At 44.8% G+C, this 23,960-nt stretch overlaps 2 protein-coding genes across 2 annotated transcripts; one reads left to right on the forward strand and one right to left on the reverse strand.

Moving 5' to 3' along the window:
• Positions 1-1,312: 1,312 nt before the first annotated feature.
• On the forward strand, positions 1,313-23,183 carry LOC128277925 (E3 ubiquitin-protein ligase Ubr3). Its single transcript, XM_053016533.1, has 13 exons — positions 1,313-1,658; positions 3,585-4,736; positions 4,815-5,050; positions 5,118-5,273; positions 13,865-14,870; positions 14,940-17,240; positions 17,277-18,860; positions 19,005-19,295; positions 19,368-19,649; positions 19,725-20,110; positions 20,199-20,330; positions 20,416-20,555; positions 20,628-23,183. Exons 1-13 carry the CDS (start codon positions 1,313-1,315, stop codon positions 20,743-20,745), a joined length of 8,130 nt encoding a protein of 2,709 aa, XP_052872493.1. The 3' UTR covers positions 20,746-23,183.
• Positions 2,523-11,670, reverse strand: LOC128271786 (uncharacterized). The gene is made up of 5 exons (XM_053009431.1): positions 11,416-11,670; positions 10,993-11,307; positions 6,317-7,044; positions 5,880-6,251; positions 2,523-5,820 (listed from the first exon to the last, which is right to left on the reverse strand). Exons 1-5 carry the CDS (start codon positions 11,668-11,670, stop codon positions 5,544-5,546), a joined length of 1,947 nt encoding a protein of 648 aa, XP_052865391.1. The 3' UTR covers positions 2,523-5,543.
• Positions 23,184-23,960: the final 777 nt, after the last annotated feature.

A 23,960-nucleotide genomic window follows, 5' to 3' on the forward strand; every position in this document is an offset into this window, starting at 1 on the left:
AAAGGGACAGTGAGATAGACCATCGTGAAGCGTAAACGTCGCGGCTGGCTTATAGTTATTGTTTCGTTTAGTCAGTGTTGTTGGGGCATGTTGTTTCTTGAAGGCGTTTGATTAATGATTGCCAAACTTCTCTTTTTCTTACCGTAATCGAGCGGCCTTGGCCTGCACCAGAGCCAATATTTCTGTTGCTTTCTGTAATGTTGTGTTTTACGTGGTGGGTTATTGGCCCCACAAATCTCCCTTACATGCCGGTCTCAGGAATCGAACCCACGGCCACTGAATCCCGATGTTATCGACTGCTATGGAGCCCAACGGGACGCGCTGTCAAAGGCACCAAAATTGCAACGTGCTAATAATGCTATCAATCTATTGTTTCTTATTTTTACTCGGCAACAACCGCCGAGCGGTCTTGGCCTGCACCAGAGACAATGTGAATCTCTGTTGTTGTCTGTAACGGTTTGTTTTTACGGGCGGGGTTGTTGGTCCCGCGCCAACCCCCTTGCAACGACGGTATCGGGAATCGAAACCTTGGTCAGCTCGGGCAACAATCGGTCTCAGGATTCGAACCCAGGCCAGCTGCGTGACAGCGACGAGCGTTACCGGTTGTTCTATCAACGTAGGCAATCCTACTGTTTCTACGTAGTGCAATATTTCCTGTTAGGAACAGGATGTACAGGAATTATTTACCCGGAGGTATTAGAAAGTATTAAGAATGTAACATTCCTGTTAGGTACAGGAAATATTTAAGCCTTAGTTTTGCCTCGTATAGACAATATTTTTAACATGCAACATCATATTCTCATCCAACTCTTTCTGTGTCGTATGTCATTTTTTTCTATCACCCGCTAGATCTTCAAGTTCGTGAGAAAATTAAAACAACTCCAGCTGTAATCATGAAATAAGAAATGTACGCAATGTGTTGCAGCAATCAATGAAGTGGGCACCCTTTTTGCTTGAGTGAGTGAAAAAAGATAAATGTGGAGCTTCGTTCTACTGTCTATCAATTACGGATGTGCGCATTTGTGTACACGTTTTCGCCAATATGCAGTAAATAGAAATCGTTTGTGAATGAATCATTAAAATTAATTGCATCAACTACAATCAATCGGAACTTATTAACAGTGCCAGTAACTGCATGAGATAGGTAAGTATAAAATCACCGCATTTAACCTGCGGGACTGAAGACATATACCGATGGTGGAGTTCACCAGTCATCATAGCCATTCATTCCGGGATATTTATTTTCAGACGAAGATTTATTGACATCTCTCGATGCACACCAATTCCTGGTGTTAGTTGCGACGACTTCAAGATGGCCGATGAGCTGGGCGACGGTGGCGACAGTATCGGAGGCAGCAGTAAATGCAACAAGGACGAGAACAATATCACGGACGCAACAGGTTCAGAAAGGCACCATCAGCATTACCGTACAAGACCCGGGGTGCCGCAATCTGTGGTACGACTGAAGGAAAAAGGCAAGAAACTCGCTTCAGCCCATATCCATCGTGAGCTCACCGTAAACGGATGCTCGGACAGTCTTCAGCAGCTTCTCGATGATCTGCTTGCGCCCGAACGACCCATTTCGAATAGTGATAGTATCGAATGGTGCCGTTGGTTGGTAGCCGGCGGTCGTACTCCTGCTGAATTTGCGGCAATAGGTAAGACATAGGAAAAGATAATTATTTTATTGTTTACATTCTATTCTACCATTGCTTTTATCACTGGCTATACAAATTGCCATTGTGGCAATTTGTGGAGGCCACGCAAAAAGAATTGGTCGGTTTTTGAAGCAATCCATTATTCAAGTCTTTCTACAACATTTTCGTAAGAATTGAAACAGTGTTTAGTTAGGGCGTGTCACAGCAATGTTAGAAAACGATAATCGGAAGAAGCCATTTCTATTCAGTAAGCGGCTTGTAGAAGAACTTGGCAACCAAATGATTTAATAGTTTTTTTACCGGTATAGGATTTTTTATGATTCCAACAATTTTATGGTTTGACAAACACTTTATTATTCAGTATAGTCTCCCTGGACATCAATACGCTTGTTCCAACGACATTCCAAAAGACACTTCCACAGCTGTTATGACGTCATCATTTAATGAAAAACGCTTTCCACGCATGCAATTTTATAAGTCTGAAAACAGATGGAAGTCGATAGGGGACAAATCTAGTGAATACGGTGGATGCTCCAACAATTCGGACTTTAATTCATGGATTTTGGCATTGTCAAAATGTTCATGTGACACGGTGCGTACTGATCCTGATGAAAAAGGATATTTTTCACAAACAAAATTCCTTTCGCATTCCAAAAAATTGATACCAACAACTTCTTGGCTTCTTTTGGACACGAACTTGTTTCGGAGTCGACGAACCAGGCTTCACACAACTCATTAGCCTCTTGTTTTTATTTATTTATTAGTATAAGTTTGACAATGGGCAGCGGAGCCTAGTTGATAAAAACCAGGTAAAAATTAGCTGACTTCAAAAAAACCCTAGCTAACCTAAATAACTACTGGCGAAGCGAGAACAAAAAACCTCAGGATCATTGGGATAGACACAAGTCTCATCCATAATGATGAGTCGACGCACAAAATCCACGGTTAAAAAAAATGGTCGTGGTCTTGGCAGCTATAGTAGAGGTCTTAGTTGTTACCACGGATATCCTGCACACCACGAATTATCCAGCACATTTCTTGTATTACTACGAGGTCCATTAGCATCGTAGCTAGAGTTTCATCTAGTTACCTCAGGACCCCTGCTCTTTACGCTCCATGACCTTTACGGTCGCAATTGTAGTCCTTATGCGTTGCGTGGGTTGGTTGTCGTTAGTTCGGGTGTTTGAGTTTCGGTAGTTGCTTTCTCTAACCGTTAACGTTTTTACTGAGCGAAGTGGTTGGCCTTGCACTATACCTCCTGTCACGTCGGAAGACCATTGTGACGGTTAAACTAAGATCCGCACACCAGTGTCTGAAACTTTGTGTGTGTGACCTATCAACAAATGGGAAACTCTAAAGTCTAGCGTGTTTCAGTTTTATTAGCTTTTCTCAGTGTACGTTCATGCGAAATACAATTAAAAAATCTACTTGTTTTTGACGATGATCAACGCCATTTTTTCCGTAATAATTTACTTCAAATAACGGTAACTAGAAATACATATGCTGGCTTTATTTTGTGGGGAGGCTATTATTTTTGTTTATTTCTTTTTGGTACAAGTATGACGTCTACGTCTATATACTACCGGGCTATTCCAAAGACCAATTTTGGTCAGTGGTTACTTTGATTTGATTCGCACGGCGCGCGGTGCGTTTTTGATAGTCGAAACCGAGCCGTAAGCGCCCCAGTGGCAATTCGGGCAAATTCTTGGTTCTCGGAGTCCGAAGCGAGTTGCGCTACCCGCTGTATAGTCGATCAACACTATTCTTAACCAGTACGTGCTAGGGGGTTATCCTTCTCTTGCAGCCATGTCTGTCGGTCCGATTTACTCCTTTCTCGTCCATGCTATGTATTTGTATCACATTTTTTTTACTTGCATTAACTTTTGGAAATCAACTAGCATTTTAATATTGTCTTTTTCTTTGCAGTGCGAGCATACGATAATCATGCAAAATGTGGGTTGGTCTGGATACCACACGTGGTAGCATACCGTTGTCGGACGTGCGGCATTTCACCGTGCATGTCGATCTGTCGTGATTGCTTCAAGAGAGGTAACCACCAGAACCACGATTTTAATATGTTCTTATCGCAGGCGGGCGGCGCCTGCGACTGTGGCGACACGTCCGTTATGAAACCAGAGGGTTTCTGCAGTGATCACGGCTTGAACAGTTGCCCTTCGAGTACCCCAGTTCCCGACGATTTGTTGCTGCTAGCGGAGGCGATGATGCCGCGCTTAATACTCCGCATGCTTCTACACTTCCGAGAATTCAGTGCTATTAATCACGATTCGGCTGGCTGTCGCCGGACAGCTGAATATTGCAATGACTACTGCGCCATGTTGATGGAGTTTAACAACATGGGTGAGCTGATGAGACGCGTGATGACCCGCACACTCATAGACCGGAAAGTGTATCGAGGGTTGTTCGAGCAGCCCTATCCCGTCAACTGTTACGGAAACTATCTGCGTAACAGCCGGCGATTATACGAGGATGCGCTCCATCAATTTCCATCGCCGGAACCTCCGCCAGAGTATGCGTATCTGCCCGCGCTTGGACGCACCATCGTGCACGGTACATTGCTGGAGGAGTTCATCTTCTGGACGTTTAAATATGAATTTCAGCAGCAGATCGTGTGCTTTCTGCTGAATATGCTGCCTGACCAAGATTATAAAGAGCATCTGACGCGCACTTTCGTTATGCACTATTGTCGCATTCCAAGCGTGCTTGAACTGTCTAATGACCCCGATACACTAAGTAACAGGGTAGTGCATATGAGCGTCCAGCTTTTTTCCAACGAAAGTCTCGCGTTGAAGATGGTTGAAGAACTATCCTTGCTGCACGTCATGATCATTAGCCTACGGCAGATGATGGCGAAAATTTTGACCCCGCATTTGCTTCACAATCCTGAGCGAAACTTTCACTATGTGGTTGATTGCGCCGAGCGAGTGATGAAAGAACACTGCTACTGGCCGCTTGTGTCGGACTTCAACAACGTCCTATCGCATGAGTCGGTTGCGCTCGTTTTCCTGCAGAACGACGCACTCATCGACATGTGGTTCCAGTTCCTATCGATGTTGCAAGGTAAGTTCTGGCGAGTTTCTGTTGCGCCGAATCGTTCTTGGTTTTGTAGTCTCTAATCAATCGTCTATTTGCCCTCAGGAATGAATGTAAACCTTCGCGAGATCATAAGCCATGTAGAATATGAGTCTAGTTCCTACTATGCGGCGTTCAGCTGCGAGCTAGAGGCGAGTGCCTATCCCATGTGGTCCGTTATCTCGCACTTGCAAGATCCGTCACACGCGCCCCTCGCCAAAAACATCATGATGTATTGCGTTAACTATTTGAACGAGTGGCTCGAGGCGGTCAACTTCTATCAGCATCCTAAATTCGAGAAGGTAACTTGCTACTTAGCATATTCTTTACTATTCTATTATTTTTACGGATTCTGTTTGTATTTCGCAGGATGACATGTTTCGTGCATCATTTCACTTCCCATTGCACCGCTATCTGGCCGCCTTCGTTTGTCAGGGTGTGAAAACGATGGGCATGTCACTCAAAGACATTTTGCCTAGCGCTGATTTGTTACCGATGCTAATGATGCACCCCCTCCGCGTGCAGGTGAGTAAGAAGATTATTGAATGATGTTAAGCAAGCTCAGCTGAAGCAGTAGCCAGTGTACTGCCTTATATTTAGAATCGAGTTCTTTTTAATACGTAACAAACGATCCCGTTCCCGCTCTTTGTTTACAAGTATTATCTTCCATACATATTATTTGTGTTACGCTCAGATTGCATCGCTCTCCCGCCCTCGCTTTAGAAGGCGACTTGGTCCGCAGTGTTTCAATCTGCACTTTGAACCACAGTGTCCACTGATTGTGTCTACCACTGATTATTGAATGTGAGCAGTAAAATTGTAGGTGAATAACTTAGGCGCCACGAATCCACCATATTTGGGCTGACCCTTGTGCAGGAGCCCGGCTCCGGATAGCGGCACTGCCTTATGCGTGTATACTGGCTGGGCATCGATAAAAGGCACTGTAGTTTGGGCCGCGTCTTGGTTCCGGTCGCTTGGTCCGAAACGAATGTACTGGCGGCTGGTCGAATCAGGGACAGATTTGCTCAGGGATCGTGTTGGCACATCCGGTTGCTGCAGTATAAGCTCAGTTCTGAAACGGATGATTTGATTGAATTGGTAGCTACGGAAACAATGGCTTAACAAACCAACCTGTCAACCGTGTTGTCGTTGCCAATCCAAATGCTTTTATCGTGATCGAGCAGCTTGCCGGAGGTAAAGTTCATTTCCGTCATACGTATTTCGAGGTTGAGGTGAGTGCCGAGCAGCCTAAAGCGCACCCCGGTTAGGACGTAACCCGGATGCACGTGCACGTCGTCGAGGTCGAGAGCACGTTTATCGTACGTGAGTGTGTGATAGTCGCGTCCTTCCCGAGCACCTTTCGCTAGTACGCTGAAGGCGTCCGGCGGGCTGAGCCACTCTAGCGTCCGATTCTCGATCTCAGCCTGGGGCAACAATAAGCCTTGCTGCACTAATAGATGCATCACTCTGCCTTGTTTGACGAATCGCAATCCGGTCACAACCCTTTCAAAAATGTGGTGTGAGATTGTAAGAGTCCATTTCAGAGGGTGTTAGATAAACTATCTCACCTATTTTGATCGATGTCGGAAACGGATTCACGTAAACTAACGTAACGATCAGAACGGGGCCCATTGTCGTCACATAGGCAGAAGCAGTAGCTGCAGTGCCAGAAGATCCATCGCCACCAGGAGTCGACCTTGGTAGATCCTCGAGCACAGTAGCTTTTATGACCTCGTACTAAACCGTTCTCGTATTCGATAAACTCGTAGCGCCGTTGGCTTTGATGGGCCGCCGGGCAGATCCACATGTCGGAGTCGACGTACTCACATTCGTAAATGCGACCGTTGCATTTCGGCTGTCGGCTGCAGTACAGCTCTTTATAACACTGTTCCTGTCGATGGCCATATTGATAGTGAGCGCAAGACTCGCGACATGTGTTCTCTGTGTTCATGTCGACTTCATTCTCGATGTAGCCTTGAACGAGACGCGTGAACTGCAAAAAAGTTTCGTTCTCGCGATGGGCGCGTGTCTCCGGATCGCATCGCCAGTATTCGCGGCTCGTCTGCTCCATTGCGCGTTGAAGCAAAGCTTGGGTCCGATTCAATCGTGATTGAAGCTCTTCCCGGCGGGCTTGTGATTCGACAGTGAAGTTCCCACGGCCTTGCGCCTTTAGCACCAAGTAGGAGAACTGCATCATTAGGTAGCCTTTCAACTCGGACATCGCGATTGCATCGTGCAGAAGATACAAAATCTGTTGGGCCGACAACCCAAACGTACAGATAGTCGATTTGGCCACCTTTGTGTATGTATGTATGGAAAGAGTGTTGAGATACAAAGATTAATAAGGTCGAATTGCACCCACCTCACCAAACGAGGAGGCCTTCTTTGCTAGAGGATCAGTAAGAATTGGCGAGCTTATCGAGCTCGGCCCTCTCGTAAAAAAAATCTCTAATCCATATCCTTTCCTACCATTTGAACCTTGAAATAGAGTGCTTGGCGGACCATGATGTTGTAGATCTGCTCGAGCTGTTGATCAATTGGATAACGACGATCGAAAAGTATCGTTTCGGCCATATCGATGCTTAGCAGGCGGAAGTTTTCATCGTCTTTGATGGCGCTCTTCGAGCCTAACTCCGTTGCCTCATCTTCATCTGCACTCAGACGTAGCGTTTGCTCCCGCAGAAAGTTGTACAATACCCTGTATAATTTGTTGATTGTTAGCAGGTTTTGCTCGAGCAGTTGCCATTCGGAAAAGCGCTGCAAGATGTTGAAATATTCGCCTCCGCTGCCGTAGTCAGACTCCAGTGGCGGCAGCTCGTCCTCAACAAAGCGTAAATAGATAGCGCACAATTCTTGCAACGCCACATGCCTCTGTCTAGATGCGTCGTCGTTCAACTGGTTGGCGATATGATCGATCTGACTGACGATCTTCCACGCTCTGCTCTCCTGTTGAGTGTAGCGGTGTCGCAACGTATCGATAGCTCTCGAGCCATATAGTCGCTTTGTAACGGTGGTGGTGGTGCTGATGAAAGTAACTATCATCACCACCATGCCCAACGTAGATAGCCAGAGACGAATTGCCGCCATTGACTCCACACTTAGCTTTACTAAGCACGCACAAAGGTTCTAACACACATAACACGTAGATATCAAACAAAATGAAATAACGAACACTTGAGTCGGTTGCAGAGTTACTATGAAGTTACGTTACGATAAGTTGAAATGAACTTGCTACGGCAGTGCACGAACGATAACGGACATTGATAGGCTGGATGAACAGTAGCCCAGATCATGCACAAGCAAAACTGGAAAATAATATCATCCAAACAGAGCGCATACAGCCGTTCAGATGGATAGAGGCACGAACACTAAATTCTGGCACAGCAGCAACTCTGCCGTTTTGCTATCGTAATAGTGGTGACTCAACATATGTGTCATGTGTATTAGAAGGTTTTCTCGCTCGCTCTTTGTTCTTTTCGCACACGATACCGATGTCAATCTCTAACAACCGTCACTAACTCTTGGCGGTAATCATTCGCACACTCCGTTGTGTATACCATAACACTCTTCTGCTAACAAATATTGCTGAATGTGTGGTATAGTCTAATATGGACGCTCTTGAGGTAGAGGTGAAGTTCGTTCTGAAAAACTAAAGAATGTGGAACCAAGAACGGCAAAGAGGGGGGTTGTACTGTATTTGAGATTGTGGCACTACGCCAAATTTACACTCTGTGTTTTGTGCACACGCTGGATTGTCATTTAGTTCGGTAGGGTTGATTCACTTCACGGTCGTTATTGCACCCTGCCGTGATGCGGTTCTATGTTCAAGCTGTTGGGTCTGTTGAATGAAATGCAATGCTAATGCAAATGGATAGTTAAATTGGCATTTCCAGCAGAAGCGTTTAACTTCGTGCTTTGTTTTTCTGTTATTGTTTTGTGAAATTGTGGAAGAGAAGAAGAACGAGAATACAACAAACTATGTTTAGTTTGCCATATTTGGTTATATTCTTTAGCTATAACATAATCAGGAAAATTGCTATCTGTTTGGTTGTATCAGCGCGTTCATTTTTCTTCATTTTTTTATATGCGTCGCAACAGCCATGTAGTAATGTTAGTGATGACGACCCATTTGTTTACACCTCGAGGCAGTTCTTGGAATTGATTAATGCTTTTTTGGCGAACCTGGTCCAGGCCAGCCGGATCTTGGTGTAACCTAATTAGAGTGATCTTAACCTGACCGTATTATGCAGGCTCGAAATTATATAAAAAGAAAGATGAAAAAGTAAAATATTATGCAATCATATAAATAAGGGCGCATTAACATCATCAGAGTCGCAGACATAACGCGTAGTTAATTGGCAATAAAGAAGCGCAATTTTCGAAATAACCTATGCGAATGCCTGCTGGCCCGTAGGATGATTCTAATAAATAACAACAACAAATGCATGGTTGTTCCGTACTTCATAGCGTTTGGCCAAACCGATAGTCGGATGGATTGGGCGGTTGCAAGTGTGCGTGCATGGAAAACTGCAGCTCAAGTACCGACTCTTTCGCCGGCTAGCCCTTCTGTTTTACTATCTGTCGCGCTCTGTTTTATGGTCATTAGGGAGTCGGACCATGACTTGGATTGTCCCGAATAGCGAGGCAATAACGGCCTATTTTACGAGTTAAAGAGCAAAAGCGCTCGACCTCGACGGAAGATTCTCTGGAAAAGGCCAATACCACTCGGCGGTTGTGACTGCGTTTCAAAAAGAGGAAAATGAGTTTATGAGACATCGCCTGGTTTTCCTTCAAGTCAGTTGCCTGCTTGTACCACCGCACCTTGACCATAGAAAGTTCGGAACATGGCTAGATGTGGCCCCATAGTTCGTTAAAATCACATTAAGAAGACAAACAACTGCCTTCGCCAACACTTTCATAATTGTGTAGCAACGGCTGTCGAATCAAGTCTACGTGAGAAAATGACGCTCTGCAAAATCACAGCACGTGTACAGTCACAGGACGGTTAGTTTATAGTTCTCAAGTAAAAACTCACTTTTTCGACTCTTTTTTTTCTTCCGATGGCACGTTCTGGCCGTTGAGAGAGAAGCTGCCAAGCGCTCTGTCTACGGTGCACACAACTATTCGTTTCGTTCGGCAACGGCTTCTTTGAATCTTTCACAGGGGTTTCCGTCGTTCACGGTTTGAGCAGAATGCGCCGGTTGCGCGTTACATGCTGTCGTGCTTTCAAACCCGTTCAGGGTTTTCCATCAATTGAAAGTTTTGTATTTACGATCTGTCGATCTGTCCCTCTATTTCAAGTCCAGCCAGATCCTGGCTTATGCCGATGACGTGGCCATTACAGGTAGAAGGTTCTCTGATGTAGCTCAGGCCTTCATGGTGATTGAGTAAACTATAGACATTTTCAGTCTGCAGATAATCGAGAAAAACATCAAATTAATGGTGTCATGATCTCCCTTAACCCACAGCATTGAGGAGCACACGCGGAGGGTTATACTAAAAGGTGACCTGCAGTTCGAAGTTGTCCCGAGCTTCACCTATCAAGCGTCAAAGGTTAGCAATGACAAAAACCTAACGGAGGAGATTCACGCTAAGGTGCTAGCAGCCAACAGGTTCAACACATTCTACAGTCTGAAGAAACTATTTCGCTCACATCTTGTGTCGAGACGGTCGAAGTTGTGGTTATGCAGAACCTTTATGGACCCAGTAATCACAAACGCATCTGAGACATGGAGTTTGTCCAAAACTGACGAAACACTCTTAGCCGCGTCTCACACGAAGATGCTCAGATTGATTTTTGGCCCCGTATGTGTGGACCGACTATGTACAAGAGCGAGCTGTACGCAACTTACGACGACCTCATTGTCGTTCTGCGTATACGCCTCGTCAGGCTCCGGTGGACTGGTCATGTTATGAGACTGACAGACAATGAACCAGTCCGCAGTTTTTCTTAGGCCTTCCAGATGGACAGAGAAAGCGTGGTAAGCTCCGTGTGAGATGGCGGGACTGCATCGACAGTGATGCGTAAGGTGCTTGGCCACGAGCGGTGGAGTGTCTCTGTTGTAGGCTAAGACTGCTTGGCTGTTGTAGTTATCAAATTTGATGATGATGAAATATTTACACCTTCTCAACTGCCGAAAGCCCTCAGTGCTTGTTAAACCCTTTGATTCGATTCTATAGGAATAGAATATAAATTCTACTGGTTGGCCTTATAATCTATGCCTTTCCTTATCTCTAGCCGTACCTCGTTAATTTGATAGAAGATGTCCTGCTGTCCAGGGGGCAGCACCAGATGCTCTCCGCTAACCAGCTCCTCGATACCGTGTAGTAGATCAATCACGTTGTCAGTCTTGCTTAAATCGACAGTGGCGAGCGCGAACTGGGTGAGCGTTAACTGCTCAACCGCTTCTGATGCCTCGAGCATTGCGTTCATGGTTCGCTCCCGTCGATTCAGTGCCCCGATGCGTTGGTGCAGTCGCTCGAACCGTGCGATAAACTTTTCCCGATAAGTCGACAGCAGGATCGCATTCTGTACATACTGTCTGAAATCGTCCGACATCTTACCAATCGGGACAGAGTGAAGAATGGAAAAGTAGAGCGCGAAAAAAAAAATGTCAGCAAAGTTTGAATGCAGTGAAACACGACTTGCGAAAGGAAAAGCTACTACCGAAGCTTGACTGGCGCTGATCTGTGACGAGAGGACATTGATACGCTGTAGGATCTTCTTGTCTCTGTTCTTCTGAAACGGAAGAGTCATGTTGTCCACGTTCTCTAGCAGGTCCCATGCGTCTATGATGCCCGACACCACCTCCTTACCGAGGTGAAATACCGTTATCAGTCCGGGGTAGGACAGTTCGATGGCCTGTGCTTCAACCACTCCCTTTACCATCATTATCACCATCACCATCGACAACCGTACCATTGTTCGGGTTGCTTGTGTCGCCCACATTGTGGTTACCTTTCTCGTTGGTCGTTACTGATTCACTCAACTATTTAACATAAAGCAGTAGCAATTTTCAGTAATTGAAGCTCTTGGGCACAGGGAATGAAGAATGTGGGATTATCTCTCGCTTTCCCCCAACGTTTGCCTCTTTCAGATCTGTTTTCCAGCGGTTGTCACATCCGCTCATGCTTTCGCAAACTTTTCATAAGTCAGATTTTTTCTGTTGGAGTTGGGTGTCACAATGATCTTGTTTGCTCAGCTACTGTACTCCAAAGTGCATAAACGAAACATCTTCGAAAATTTCTCAGCACATATACACAAATACATAGTACGCTGTCGACTGTAAATGAAAATAATACGATACAAACGATTTGGAACTGCAGAAATGGTCGAAAATTATGTTTTCCTTTAGCACGCACCGGTCAAACTGAAAAAGCACAACGCGTAATGCGACTAACGCTAATGTAATGCGACTAACGCGTAATGTGATCAGGAGTGGGATCGCGTTCAACTTAAACAACTCTTATGGCAATGCTCGCATCTCTTCGCTTATAACGTTGGCCGCAGAGTAATTGATTTTTGAAGAATGTACCTAGGTCAACATCGCCAAGTAACGCGCCTTTGTCACTGAGTGATTGAGTGGCGTAAGATTGCCTCAGGCCTTACGGCGAGGCCGAAAACATGTAGAACTCACCTTTGCAGGCGCGGGATCTCATTTACGCGAAAGAGCGCGCGATAGGGGGCGACAAAGAACCAGATTAGAAAACCACTCACATGCTGGTAAATCACCTAAAATTGTGTCTGTATACGTGTCTTTTCTCTGTTCAAACGCCCTTAACGTTGTTAGTCCCGATCTCGTTCTCACTTTCTCTAAATTCTTGGATGCATGGACTTCTGAACCTGAAGCACAAATTCCGGAAAGACTTGCTGAAAGTAACTGCGAACGATTTGCTTTAGTGTTTCGTCGATAAAGAATTTATTCTTGGAATGGATTTTCGACACGTTACGCCTTAATGTCGGTATTTAATGCGTTTTAGATTTATTCCGCTCTTGTATCCGTGAATTTCGGTCATTTGGTTGCTTCATCTCGAAACCGTACGTTCTGAAAATATGAGAAATACTATGCTATCCAGATGAAGATGTCTGTTAATTAATGTTAGACAATCATTTTAGTCAAACTCAATATTATAGAATTTTTTTCCGATTAAAGTGTTTTTAATGGCAAATGTTTGTATAGAGTGGTCAACTCAAGGTTGTTTTTTTCATTTGATTATAGAAAAACGGTTAAATATGTTTCGATGCTTGAACATTTATTCGAAAGGTGGTACATTCATACCTTTTTTATGAAAAAGGTGCATTCATGCCTTTTTTATGAAAGACGATTTTTTTAATGAAAAACACATGAAGCGACCGAAATTTATGAGTGTTGTCGATTACAGGGTTGATGAGGAGGATTACGGGAGGAGAGCCTATGGTATTCTTCGAGAGGCGATGGAATCCTACCCCATTACACAGCGGTAGTTCAAGGAATACCAGGTCTGGAACTTGGAAATGAGACTTTTTTCAAAGAAATCAATTGTCTATTACCTTGAAACGAAAAATTCTATTTTATTGAAAGTATGTGCCATCGCTAGATACACATTTTTCTTATCTCTGCTCGTAATCGTGGATTCCCAGACGAAAGAATTACGTCTTTTGAAGCAAACCAATTAGTCCTCCAATTTCGACTTCCTCGTAGGAAACGAAGTGCTGCTCAGCCAATACGTGTCCCATCGATGAAAAAGGAAGATATTCAGAAAGAGCCAAGGTTGCCGAATCCACGGGGGGAATAGCAGCTCCCATCCAGGTGATTTGATTGTATCCTGAACCAGCTTTTGCTTTAGAGGCGCGAGGTGAAGTGTCATTGAGCCGCACCTGGCGCCTCCATGGCGGACCGATGGCTTGTAAACAAAATGAAGTGACCGATTGAAATGAAACTTTACATACATATGAAGAGTTCATATAAAGAATGTAACAATATAATTAAAAAATTAGGCTCGTGTCAGCGTCTTCTGTGTTCGATGATACGAACTTATTGAACAGTCTAGTATATAACTGAATTCTTGTGATTTGCAGGTTGCGTCTTATTCAACCTATCAAATCAAGGTCTAATCTATGTTTCTCTATTTTTCAGAGCCTTTTCTATGAGATTCTGTCTGGTGTGTGGGTGCGGAACGGCCTGCAAATCAAAGGCCAGGCGATGACGTACATACAGGCAAATTTCTGCAACTCGATGGTCGACATGGACTTGTTCTTCCTGCAAATTTGCGCCACCCAGTTGCCTCCGAACCTGTTTGTCAGAGAGTGCATCACAATGTTCGGAATTGAAGACTGGATCGGCATGAGTCTTCTAAGCACACCACCCGAAATGGAGCAGGACTCTATGCTCGAGGGGTTACTAACATTTTTCGCCACGCTCATTACGTCGCGCGTCAACCTCGGTAATGATGAAACGACGCAGTGCATCATAGAAATCGGAGCGCTTCTCGCGACTGGTGACAAGACTCACAGCCAGCTGTTGGAGCTGATGCCTGAACGCAGTGGCAACGCGCACGCCCGCAACTTTGAACGTTATCTGAAGCAGTTGTCGATTTACCGACCACCGCCGGTCGGTTCTGAAAATCTTGAACAGGGCTTGTTCATGCCGGTGCCGGAGGTCTGGGAGCGGTACTACGATCCACTACATGTACTGCTACGGGCCGTCCACCGGCGTGACTTTCAGAACTCACTGGATCGATTCGGAGCGTACGTAAAGCAGACTGGAAAGATGCCGGCAAGTGGTAATCTTTGGCCTCCCTTTCGTTTGCCAAGTCCATGCGGGCCTGCCTACAGCGATCCAGGGGTAGTACTTTGTTCGCGAATTTTTCACGCCACCATTCTAGCTATTTTCTACCGAGCAGTCCACACACACAACGTATCAGAGCACATGCTCGCTCTTGCTGTGTTTTTACTCGAAATGGCCGTCAGCAAAGCAGGGGCAGTTGGAGGCGATGCGACCACTAGCCGATCGACGGTCGGTGATGCGACATATGTGAGTGGCGGATGCACAATTGGTGATGGCAGCAACAGCACGCACGATGGCAGCAACAGCGTTTTACCAGGTGATACTGGTAGAGCTACTAGTAGCTATATTGCTGGGTGTAATGAAGGTGTGGTCCGCGAAGGAAGCCTTAAGAATCGCTCGACCTGCGTCGATGAAGTTCCAGTAGCTACTTACGCCGGTCCAGTGCCGAATCTGCTCAGCTGCTATCCAAGCAATTGCCTAAGTGACAACCTCAAAATGACAGTCAATCGCATATCACTACTGCCCTTCATTAGGCGCTCGCCTGTTTCCTATCACAAGCCAAGCGACACTGGATCACCTGCATTCGATAGCGACGTTGAATGGGATCTATCAGAAGACGAGACACTTATGATGATCGGGAGTATTACAGATGCTATGTCCACTTACCCTAGCGTGCAAACTGATGCTAGTTCTAGAGAGCATCGACAGTCAACGATGGTTGAGTCGGGCAGTCATTTTGGGCGGCCTGACGAAGTTGGCCCTAGCGACACCATAGAAGAATACCGCACAATGATTAGTACGAGTACACTGGTGCCGTCCCGAGAAATCGGAAGCGTCGACGAAGTTCAGTGTACACGGGATCTAACGATGACTGATAATAGATTGGTAATTCCAGTGCGCCATACCTTTGTGTCCTCTACCAGTTCCCATATGCTCGTCGAAGAAGATGACAATGACGAAGATGGTAATGAAGTGGAGGTAGACGAAAATGAGCAAGGGATGGCAAGAAACGCAGGGAGTAGTAGGCCAAACTTATCTACGGATCAGCACGAGAGACGAAGAATGCCGGGGCGTCGTGACGATGATTTGATAGGGAAAGAGAACATGCTTTACCACGTAATAGACGAGGATGGCGATGCAATGGACGATGATGTTCGTCTCGAACGTCCTGGCGCACGAGAGCTAACGATTGGCGATGATATCGCGGACGATGTCGGCAATGACGATCGCTACAACCACCATACGGACAACGGTGTTGAAGAAGACGTGGAGGAAGCGGCTACTAACGCGCCCATTGTTTCTATTGCTTCTCAAGGGACATTGGTAAGGGGTACCACTTCGTACACTAACAACAATACTAGTCGCGCCGACAGCAATAGCCACATCAACAACAACCGTCATTACACAATCCAAAGTCATCTTCGACAGCAGCAGCATCTTCGGAACCATCATCACCATCTCCACCATCGTCGAGCGCCTTTGCAACCCACTCCGCACCACCAGGCAGATAGTGAAGATGGTGGAGTTGGTACCAGTCCTATGGTTGGAACGCTCATTCAATCGAATCCTGCTCAAGTCAGTCAGTTTAACGTGGGGGAGGAGGGAACGACTCGCATGGAGTTGGTGATAAGGCATGAGCTCGTTCCGACAACTTCAAATGCCGTTGGGGATAGTGGTGATAGCGGCCACGGAGTAACCAGGATCGGGCAAGAGATAGCATATCCTCGATCTCGCAACTCCCCGAATGTTTTCGGTTCAGTTAGCGAAAGGTTACAGACTGTAGCGACGGGCAGCGACAGTAGCAGTAATGGTGGGGATGGCATACTTCTTCCATTTAATCGTGTCCAACCTGTCACGGTAACTAGTAGAATTGAAGTAGGAGCAATCATGAGCTCAACAGGTATGGCTGGTGCTAATAGTGATGAGGTAGTAACTGATAGTAGAAGACCGCTTGCTACTGCTCCTGGCAGCTCGATCATGGTTGGACCAACAGCACCAGCACCGCCGCAGAATCTATTGCAGAACTACTATCCATCTGCACCAATGACCGCGGCAACGATCTCGTCAACGACAGCGGTGACTCCAACCGATCGTCACCAGCATCATTATTATCATCATATGCATCATCATCACCGACTGTATCATACAATTACCAACCACCATCACGCAGCCGGTTCTCGGAGTCAACAGCCACCCCTTCAACAGCCACAGCAGAGCCCGGAATCGCTACAACAACAGACACCTCGACATTACAGTCACCACCCCATCAGTGAATCGCATGGTGCCTCTGCAACCGTTTCTGGGGACGTTGGCGGTACAAGTGGAATTGCGGAACCAGGAAATTTAAGAAGGCATCCGCAGCACTGGATGCGCTTTAAACCACGTAGTCTAAATCGTGGTAGATCAGACATCGGGTCGGAGATGACCCCGAGTGATGGTGATATACTAGACGCAAATTGTCCCAACGATAACGATACTGTGTTGATGGAGGAATCGATCATCTCACTGCTGCTGAAGCTACACTCCCAGTTGAGTGGAGCGCTTGACAGCTTCTCGCTCGACGATGAAACAGAGAAGAAAAATGACCTGGGCGATCAGCAACAGCAGCCACAAACAGCGGCATCCGTGGCGACGATTAGTAATATTAATAGCAGTAGTAGCGGTGATAGTCAAGCAATGGAATTAGATGAAGACGAACCTTCGTCTGGGATTGTAGATTCCGATGGTCACGATGCTAACGAAGGAAACGAAAGAAACAGAGAAGCTAGTAATGATGATACTGGGGACGTAAAAACTAGCCATCAGCAGCAGCGAATGGACCATAGTGAGATGGGTAGCTCTAGTGAGCGAACATCAACTCCGTGTCGTGAGGGTGGTTGGCGCGGTAGTGTCTATGAGTCACGTATCGGTGACGGGCCGTTTTTCATTGGAAGTCTATTACGAAAAATCGCTGCACTTGATGCAAGCTGTGCAGCGCGTATCGACGAGGTTCGGAGGGAGCTGTGGCCAAACCAAAGAGAGCGTCAAGCAGAGCAAAAAGCACGCGAGGCTAGGGAGAAAGAGGAAAGAACAAAGAGAGCGAAAGAGCGACAGAAGAAAATGATGGAAGAGTTTGCTAATCGTCAAAAGCGTTTCATGTTGTTGGCAATGACATCGATGGGAGGCGATCCCTCAAGCATGGATTGCTTTGAAGACGAGGAGGACGAGGATGTGGATGAGGTGGAAGCGGCGGAGGCCGAGTTACAGCGACAAGCTCAACTGCTGCGCGAAAAGGAGTACGACTGCATAATCTGTAACACGTCCGGTCCGAGCACGGAGTCGAATCCGATCGGACTAGTGGTACTGGTGGAGACAACCAGCGTAGTGGGGCACCGGCGGAACACGAACGAGCGCTTTGTTCTGCCACTCTGCTCGGAAGATAGTGTTAAGCTTCAGCGAAATGTCACTTTGGCAGGCGAGTTTAGTAAGCGTGTCGATTTGCTGCAGTGGAAGTTCGGTCAAACGTCATGGTTTTTGTCACACAATGTCGGTTGGGAGGGCGGTGTATACATTCAATCGTGCGGTCACCATGTGCACCTGTCGTGTCAAGACTCGTACCTAAAATCGCTGCACACACCACGTAGTCCTAACAACTTGAACGTAGAACTGGGCGAATTCTTCTGTCCAGTGTGTCGCCAACTTGCAAACTCTGTTTTACCTCTCAGTCCGGCCTTGGACCGACCGGCCACACTGATCCGTACACCGACACCAACGCACACGACGCTCGTGCTTGATTTAATCCGTCTATTTCAGGAAAACAAGCGCGCAACGATTGCTAGCAAGTTTTGTGAGGCGATGGGTCGGGCTATGGGCAATATCACCGCCTGTACGCAACGCAATATTAAGAAGTTTCCGGTCACACGGCACAGCTTGTTCTCTTTCGTCGTCTCTATCGCTCGTACTAACCTTGAAGCTGAAATCATCCAGCGAGGCGGTTCTCTTTGCAGCAAGGAAAACATTAGGTTCAAACCCAAACGTGACTGTATAGTACCATTGCTACATGTCTTGTCGCTGCACGTTCGCTGGATGATCAACGATGATTGGCCAATCCGATTTAAACTCGGTGACGACTGGCCATGGCACTCGTGGTCGCGCCTGGTCGGCATCCAACTCGGCTACGGTGTGGACAAGGAAGCGACAACGTCCGGGACTAATAACAAAAGCAGCTCAAGCGACTTTATCAGTTCATCACCGACATTTTCAACAAGTTTACAACGTGGATCTATGCCATCTTCTCTTAACACTGCTTCTTCGCTTATGATGGCTATTGTTCCAGTAAAAGGCATTATCACTGTTACTAAAGCGAGTAGCGATAATGTTAATGTTAATGTTAATGTTAATGTTAATGTTAATGATAATGCTAATGATAATGCTAATGTAAATGTTAGTGTTAATGATGATGCTAATGATAATGATGCTAATGATAATGATGATGATGATGATGATGAAGATGATGATGATGATGATGATGATGATGATGATGATGATGATGATGATGATGATGATGATGATGATGACGACGAAGAGGATGACGTTTACAACGATGTCGATGCTACGCATGTTGAACAACCTCTACAATGTGGCGAAAATGTGTACTTCACGGAAGACTGTAGTGAGAAAACGACTACAGCAACCGCTGTTAGTAATGCAGTCGATGTAGAAACGATTCCTGATTTAATAAGCGATCCAACAGCGCTCATGCTAAAATTTATTCTGCTCGCACCGTTGCATCTCGATGAAGGTAAGTGGCTGATTCGAGATTATGTTTTATAGGAGTGATGAATTAATTCGATTATTCTGCTTGTTTTATTAGCATATTTTACGTGCATCGTAAAAGTACTATACAACTTGTTATACTATCAAGTGGTGCTGCAGCTATGCACGCACCTTACCGATGATGAATGCGAGGAGCTAATAGCATGTTATGGTTCCGGGCCAGAAACGGCAGCCCGCGAGAAAGGTGTCTCACACATTGGTGTTGCAATGGCCTTCATTTTAAATCAACTCGACCGCTGTAAGTATATTCGGAGCGACAGCATTCTGATGGCGGATTCTGCTGCTGCTGCCGCCACCGCCGCCGCTGCCGCAGCTTCGCCTACATTAGCCACTCATTCCGGTGGGGTAGGTTGCACACGCGATGGAACAGCTGCTACGTCTTCAAAAGCCAACGGGTCTACCTCCCGTATCGATCTCGGTAGACTTGAAACACGTTTGCAACACCTTTGCCTGCCATTTTTGCGTGTTGCCGCTCTTCTACGTCATCACATTTACCATACAGAGTTACCGGTCATTGCCGGACCGCACCTGGAGTTTGCCCGACTCATCTACTACCTCGATTTAGTGACGGTTTCTATGGACTGGGATAATTTTAACGCAAGTAAAGCACTGTGCTTTCTGCCTGGGACTGAGCTTTTGCTACCGAAGAACTGGTGTGATCAGCTGCGCAATCTGCGACCGACCTACGAGTCGACTCGCTCTCTTATCGTTAGCCAGCATATCGAATGGTGCCAGCCAAAGTTGCTCGGTCTGCCGCGTGAATACGAGCGCCTGTTTACAGTAAGGACTAAAACGTTACCACACTAGAATATTTTCAGGAGATTTTCTTTAACGTTTCCGTTTTCTTCACTTAACTTTTTATACACAGTATTATCACGAGCAGCCTTGTCAAAAGTGCCAGAATGTGCCGAAAGAAAGCTCCATCTGTCTACTGTGTGGTACGATTGTGTGTATTAAACAGACTTGCTGTAAGGAACAAGATTGCTGCGAGGCTGTTCGAGTAAGTAGATTTGATACCATTAGGCATTTAAAGGTTGAAAAGTTGAATTTTTGCATCCACTGATAAGTATCTACTTTTTCTACAGCACTCAATTAGCTGTGGCGCCGGTACGGGCATATTCCTCGTGATAACTTCTACCTATATCATTATCATTCGCGGGCATCGAGCGTGTCTTTGGGGTTCACTTTATCTAGATGACTATGATGAGGAAGATCGTGACCTTAAGTGCGTACCATCAACCTGATCTTAAACACAATAACCGGTTATACATTGGTACTCTTTTATTTTTTTATTCAGACGAGGGAAGCCGCTATATCTGAGCGAGGATCGCTTCAATCTGTTGGAGTCACAGTGGTTGTCGCATCGCTTCGCCCACACCAAACACAATTGGGTGTGGCATCGTGATTCGTTGTAGACCACTTCTTACGGTCTGATGTATTTAATTTTTTCTCAATGATACCTAAAGGCAAAGACTGATGTGGTTTAGGAAATACGATCACGGGCAAATATGATAAGGTCGTAGACGCTTACAAGCTTTCAACAGCACTAACGATAGTGAACGGAAGAAACTGCGCAATAGAATGATGGGTGAATAACCGACCCGAGGACACTAGCCTCGTTAAAAACAGTTTCGACAAATATAGCACAACGGCATCCTCATTCGGTGTGTTGTAGACGCGTGTAGATTTTGTGGATAAAGAGTTGATATTGACAACTATCGTCGTACTGTTATGACCAAGGTGGCTAAAGCTGATTGAATATAATGGCGAAAGCGTGAATTGATTTTAACGAGACTGGTGTACACGGTGCGATTGTCGATTCTTTTTACGATAGTACAGTTGCTCCCGTCCACCGTCTTTAAGTAACAGTAACGCAGGACTAGGTGTTTGGGGTTGGCCAAGCACCGGCAAACGATCAGTCGGTTTGTCAAATTAATTGTGATAACTATTACTTGTATCCATGAACTTCTTTGAGTTCGTAAAAAATTGAAGCAAGACCTACTGCATCACAGTCATCTCATAGTTTTGCGCATTAGAGAACTCTATAACTCCCGAGCTCGGATAGTGCGAATTTTTGTATTGTTAAGATTAAGATTAAATTGGGTAAACTTATGAAGGTTTTTTTGAAACATTGGCAGTGAAACTATGTTTCGAAAAAAATTCAAAAATAAGGAAGAGAGGAAAGAGAATAGCTGACAGGCTACTGCTGCGCCACGGGGAGACTTCCTCCCTTAACATACTCTCTTACAACAACATAATGTTCATTCTTCATTGTTGTTTAATTTTGGTGTGTGGTAACTAATGAGAGGTAGTCGATTGAACGACATCTAATTGTATTTACATCGTTTGTTTTTTGCTGCGTTTGCCCTAAGTTATCCAATACTTTTCATATTTATTAAGCATTTAAGTTAGCCGTTCAAAATAATGGAATCAAATTGTAAAGTAATACTACAGCATTAGTAACACAGCATGAATATTGTAATTTAGCGTAACATGATCATCGATAACAGTCTTATCCAAAGTGAGAATATGTTTGTATGAATGAAAAGACTAATCAACATAATATAGGAATGAGTTGAAAATAGAAGAAAACTAAATCAAAGCTCAAGAACTGTTCTCTAATTTAGAACAAACTAAATGACATACACATAATAGAAAATTATGTTTACAATTAAAAAGGTATTGAGATATTAAAGAACTTGCGAAGCAAAGCTTGCGAACCATAAACGTCTTTACCATCGCCTTGTCGTTTTTCTTTTTACAATCCATCAGTAAACATGGTTCCATCGGGGATAATGATGTTCTGTAACGGATATACAGTACGTAATGAACGATTGATTGTATGAATATTCTAGTTCGAAAAACCTCCAGCGTTTCGAATAAGACGGATTTAAGAACATCCTCCGGCAGATTACAATCATGCTATTAATATCATGTAAAAATCATGTAATCATGTAAATACTTAATAACTGAAGGATGAATCTGTTTTTTTATTTTAGATTTTTTAGTTTGAACGGAGTGCGCCGTATTTATGATGAATATGTTACTATTATTGTTATTTAAAATATATAAGATTTTTGTATGCGAATAGCGTATTTTCCGTTTGTTGGATAGTCATTATTTGACGATATCAATGCAAGTTTGAACCTGAATACTGACAGTTCATTAACTTCGATGCCTTTTTTTTAATGACCCTATTTCCCTATGATTGATTCGACTCGTATAATTTGTGACAAATGGGGACAGGTACGGACAAATGGAGACAGGTAGCGGTCAAATAACCACAATTCAAATGCTTGCCTGAATTGCAATTTGTGTCTTAGAAGAACTTGTTTTAGTCAATAACCCGAAACAGCCGAACGTGGTACACTTTATAGGTATTTGGACTTTGAATCAATTCATGCGGTTTTACAATAGATGGCATTACTCATTAAATATTACATTTATTTATCTATATATATAAAAATGGTTGTTTGTCACCTGTCTGTCTGTACCGCACTTTCTCCAAAACTACTGAACCAAGCGTGAAATTTTGCACAGCGTAGTTTTGTGACCCCGGATTGTGAATAGGAAAGTTTGACTCTTCCACACTTCTGGGGAGGGGGCGCTCCCATACAAACGTAACGTAACGTCCAAACGTTTTCGAGCAAATCGAACCAAATTCGGCAGATGGGAGTTTTGGGGAAGGGGAAATGTTCTGGTGAATGTTTGATACCCGTCCCCTCTTTACAAAGGGAGACTCCCATACAAAATCTGGGTTAATGTCAGCAAAGCTCTGATAATTTTCAAGCAATTTGAGCCAAAGTCAGGTGGTTCGAGTTTTGACATGTATCCAACGGGAAGCGAAAAGGGAAGCCGATCGGATACGTCACCGGGAAACGGAGGAGTAACGGGTGGCGGGAAGGGAAATTGAACTACTGTCATTACGCATCTAATATACATTTTAGGTTTTTTGGTTAAAGTGTAAAGAACACCTGTTTAAACATCTGAAAATGTCGAGTTTTATTCGTGTTTGTGGAGAGTGTTTTTTCGGAAAGTACTTCTTCACTACTTTAATAAGAAGAAAAGTGCTACCGAAAGTCATTGTACTTTTATGGATGTGTATAGTGAACATGCTCTTGCTGAAAGAACGTGTCAGATGTGGTTTGCGCATTTTAAAAGTGGTGATTTTGGTTTGCAAGACCAAGAGGACAGCCAAAAAAGTTTGATGATGAAGAATTGGCAGCATTGCTCGATCAGGATGCATGTCAGACGCAAAAGGGCTTGCAAAAATGTTAGAAGTTTACCACACGACAGTTTCCTAACGTCTGAGCGCCATGGGAATGATTAGAAAAACGTCTTATTGGGTTCCACATGAATTGAACGAAGGAAAATCATTCACGAATTACTCCTCGCACGGCATAAAAGAAAGAGAGTTTTGTACCAAATCACAACCAAAGCGAAATATGCACTGCTCAAAAGTTATGCTGTGCATACGGTGGGATATGAAAGGTGTGGTGAATTTTGAGCTTTTAAAACCCAATGAAATTATTGATGGACAATCCCATCGACAATAATTAATGCGTTTGAACCAAGCTTTCACCTCAAAACGACGAGAATGGGATAAAAAACACTGATTACGACGACGATA

The sequence above is a fragment of the Anopheles cruzii genome, chromosome X (assembly GCF_943734635.1).
Source record: "Anopheles cruzii chromosome X, idAnoCruzAS_RS32_06, whole genome shotgun sequence".
Classification (NCBI taxonomy): domain Eukaryota; kingdom Metazoa; phylum Arthropoda; class Insecta; order Diptera; family Culicidae; genus Anopheles; species Anopheles cruzii.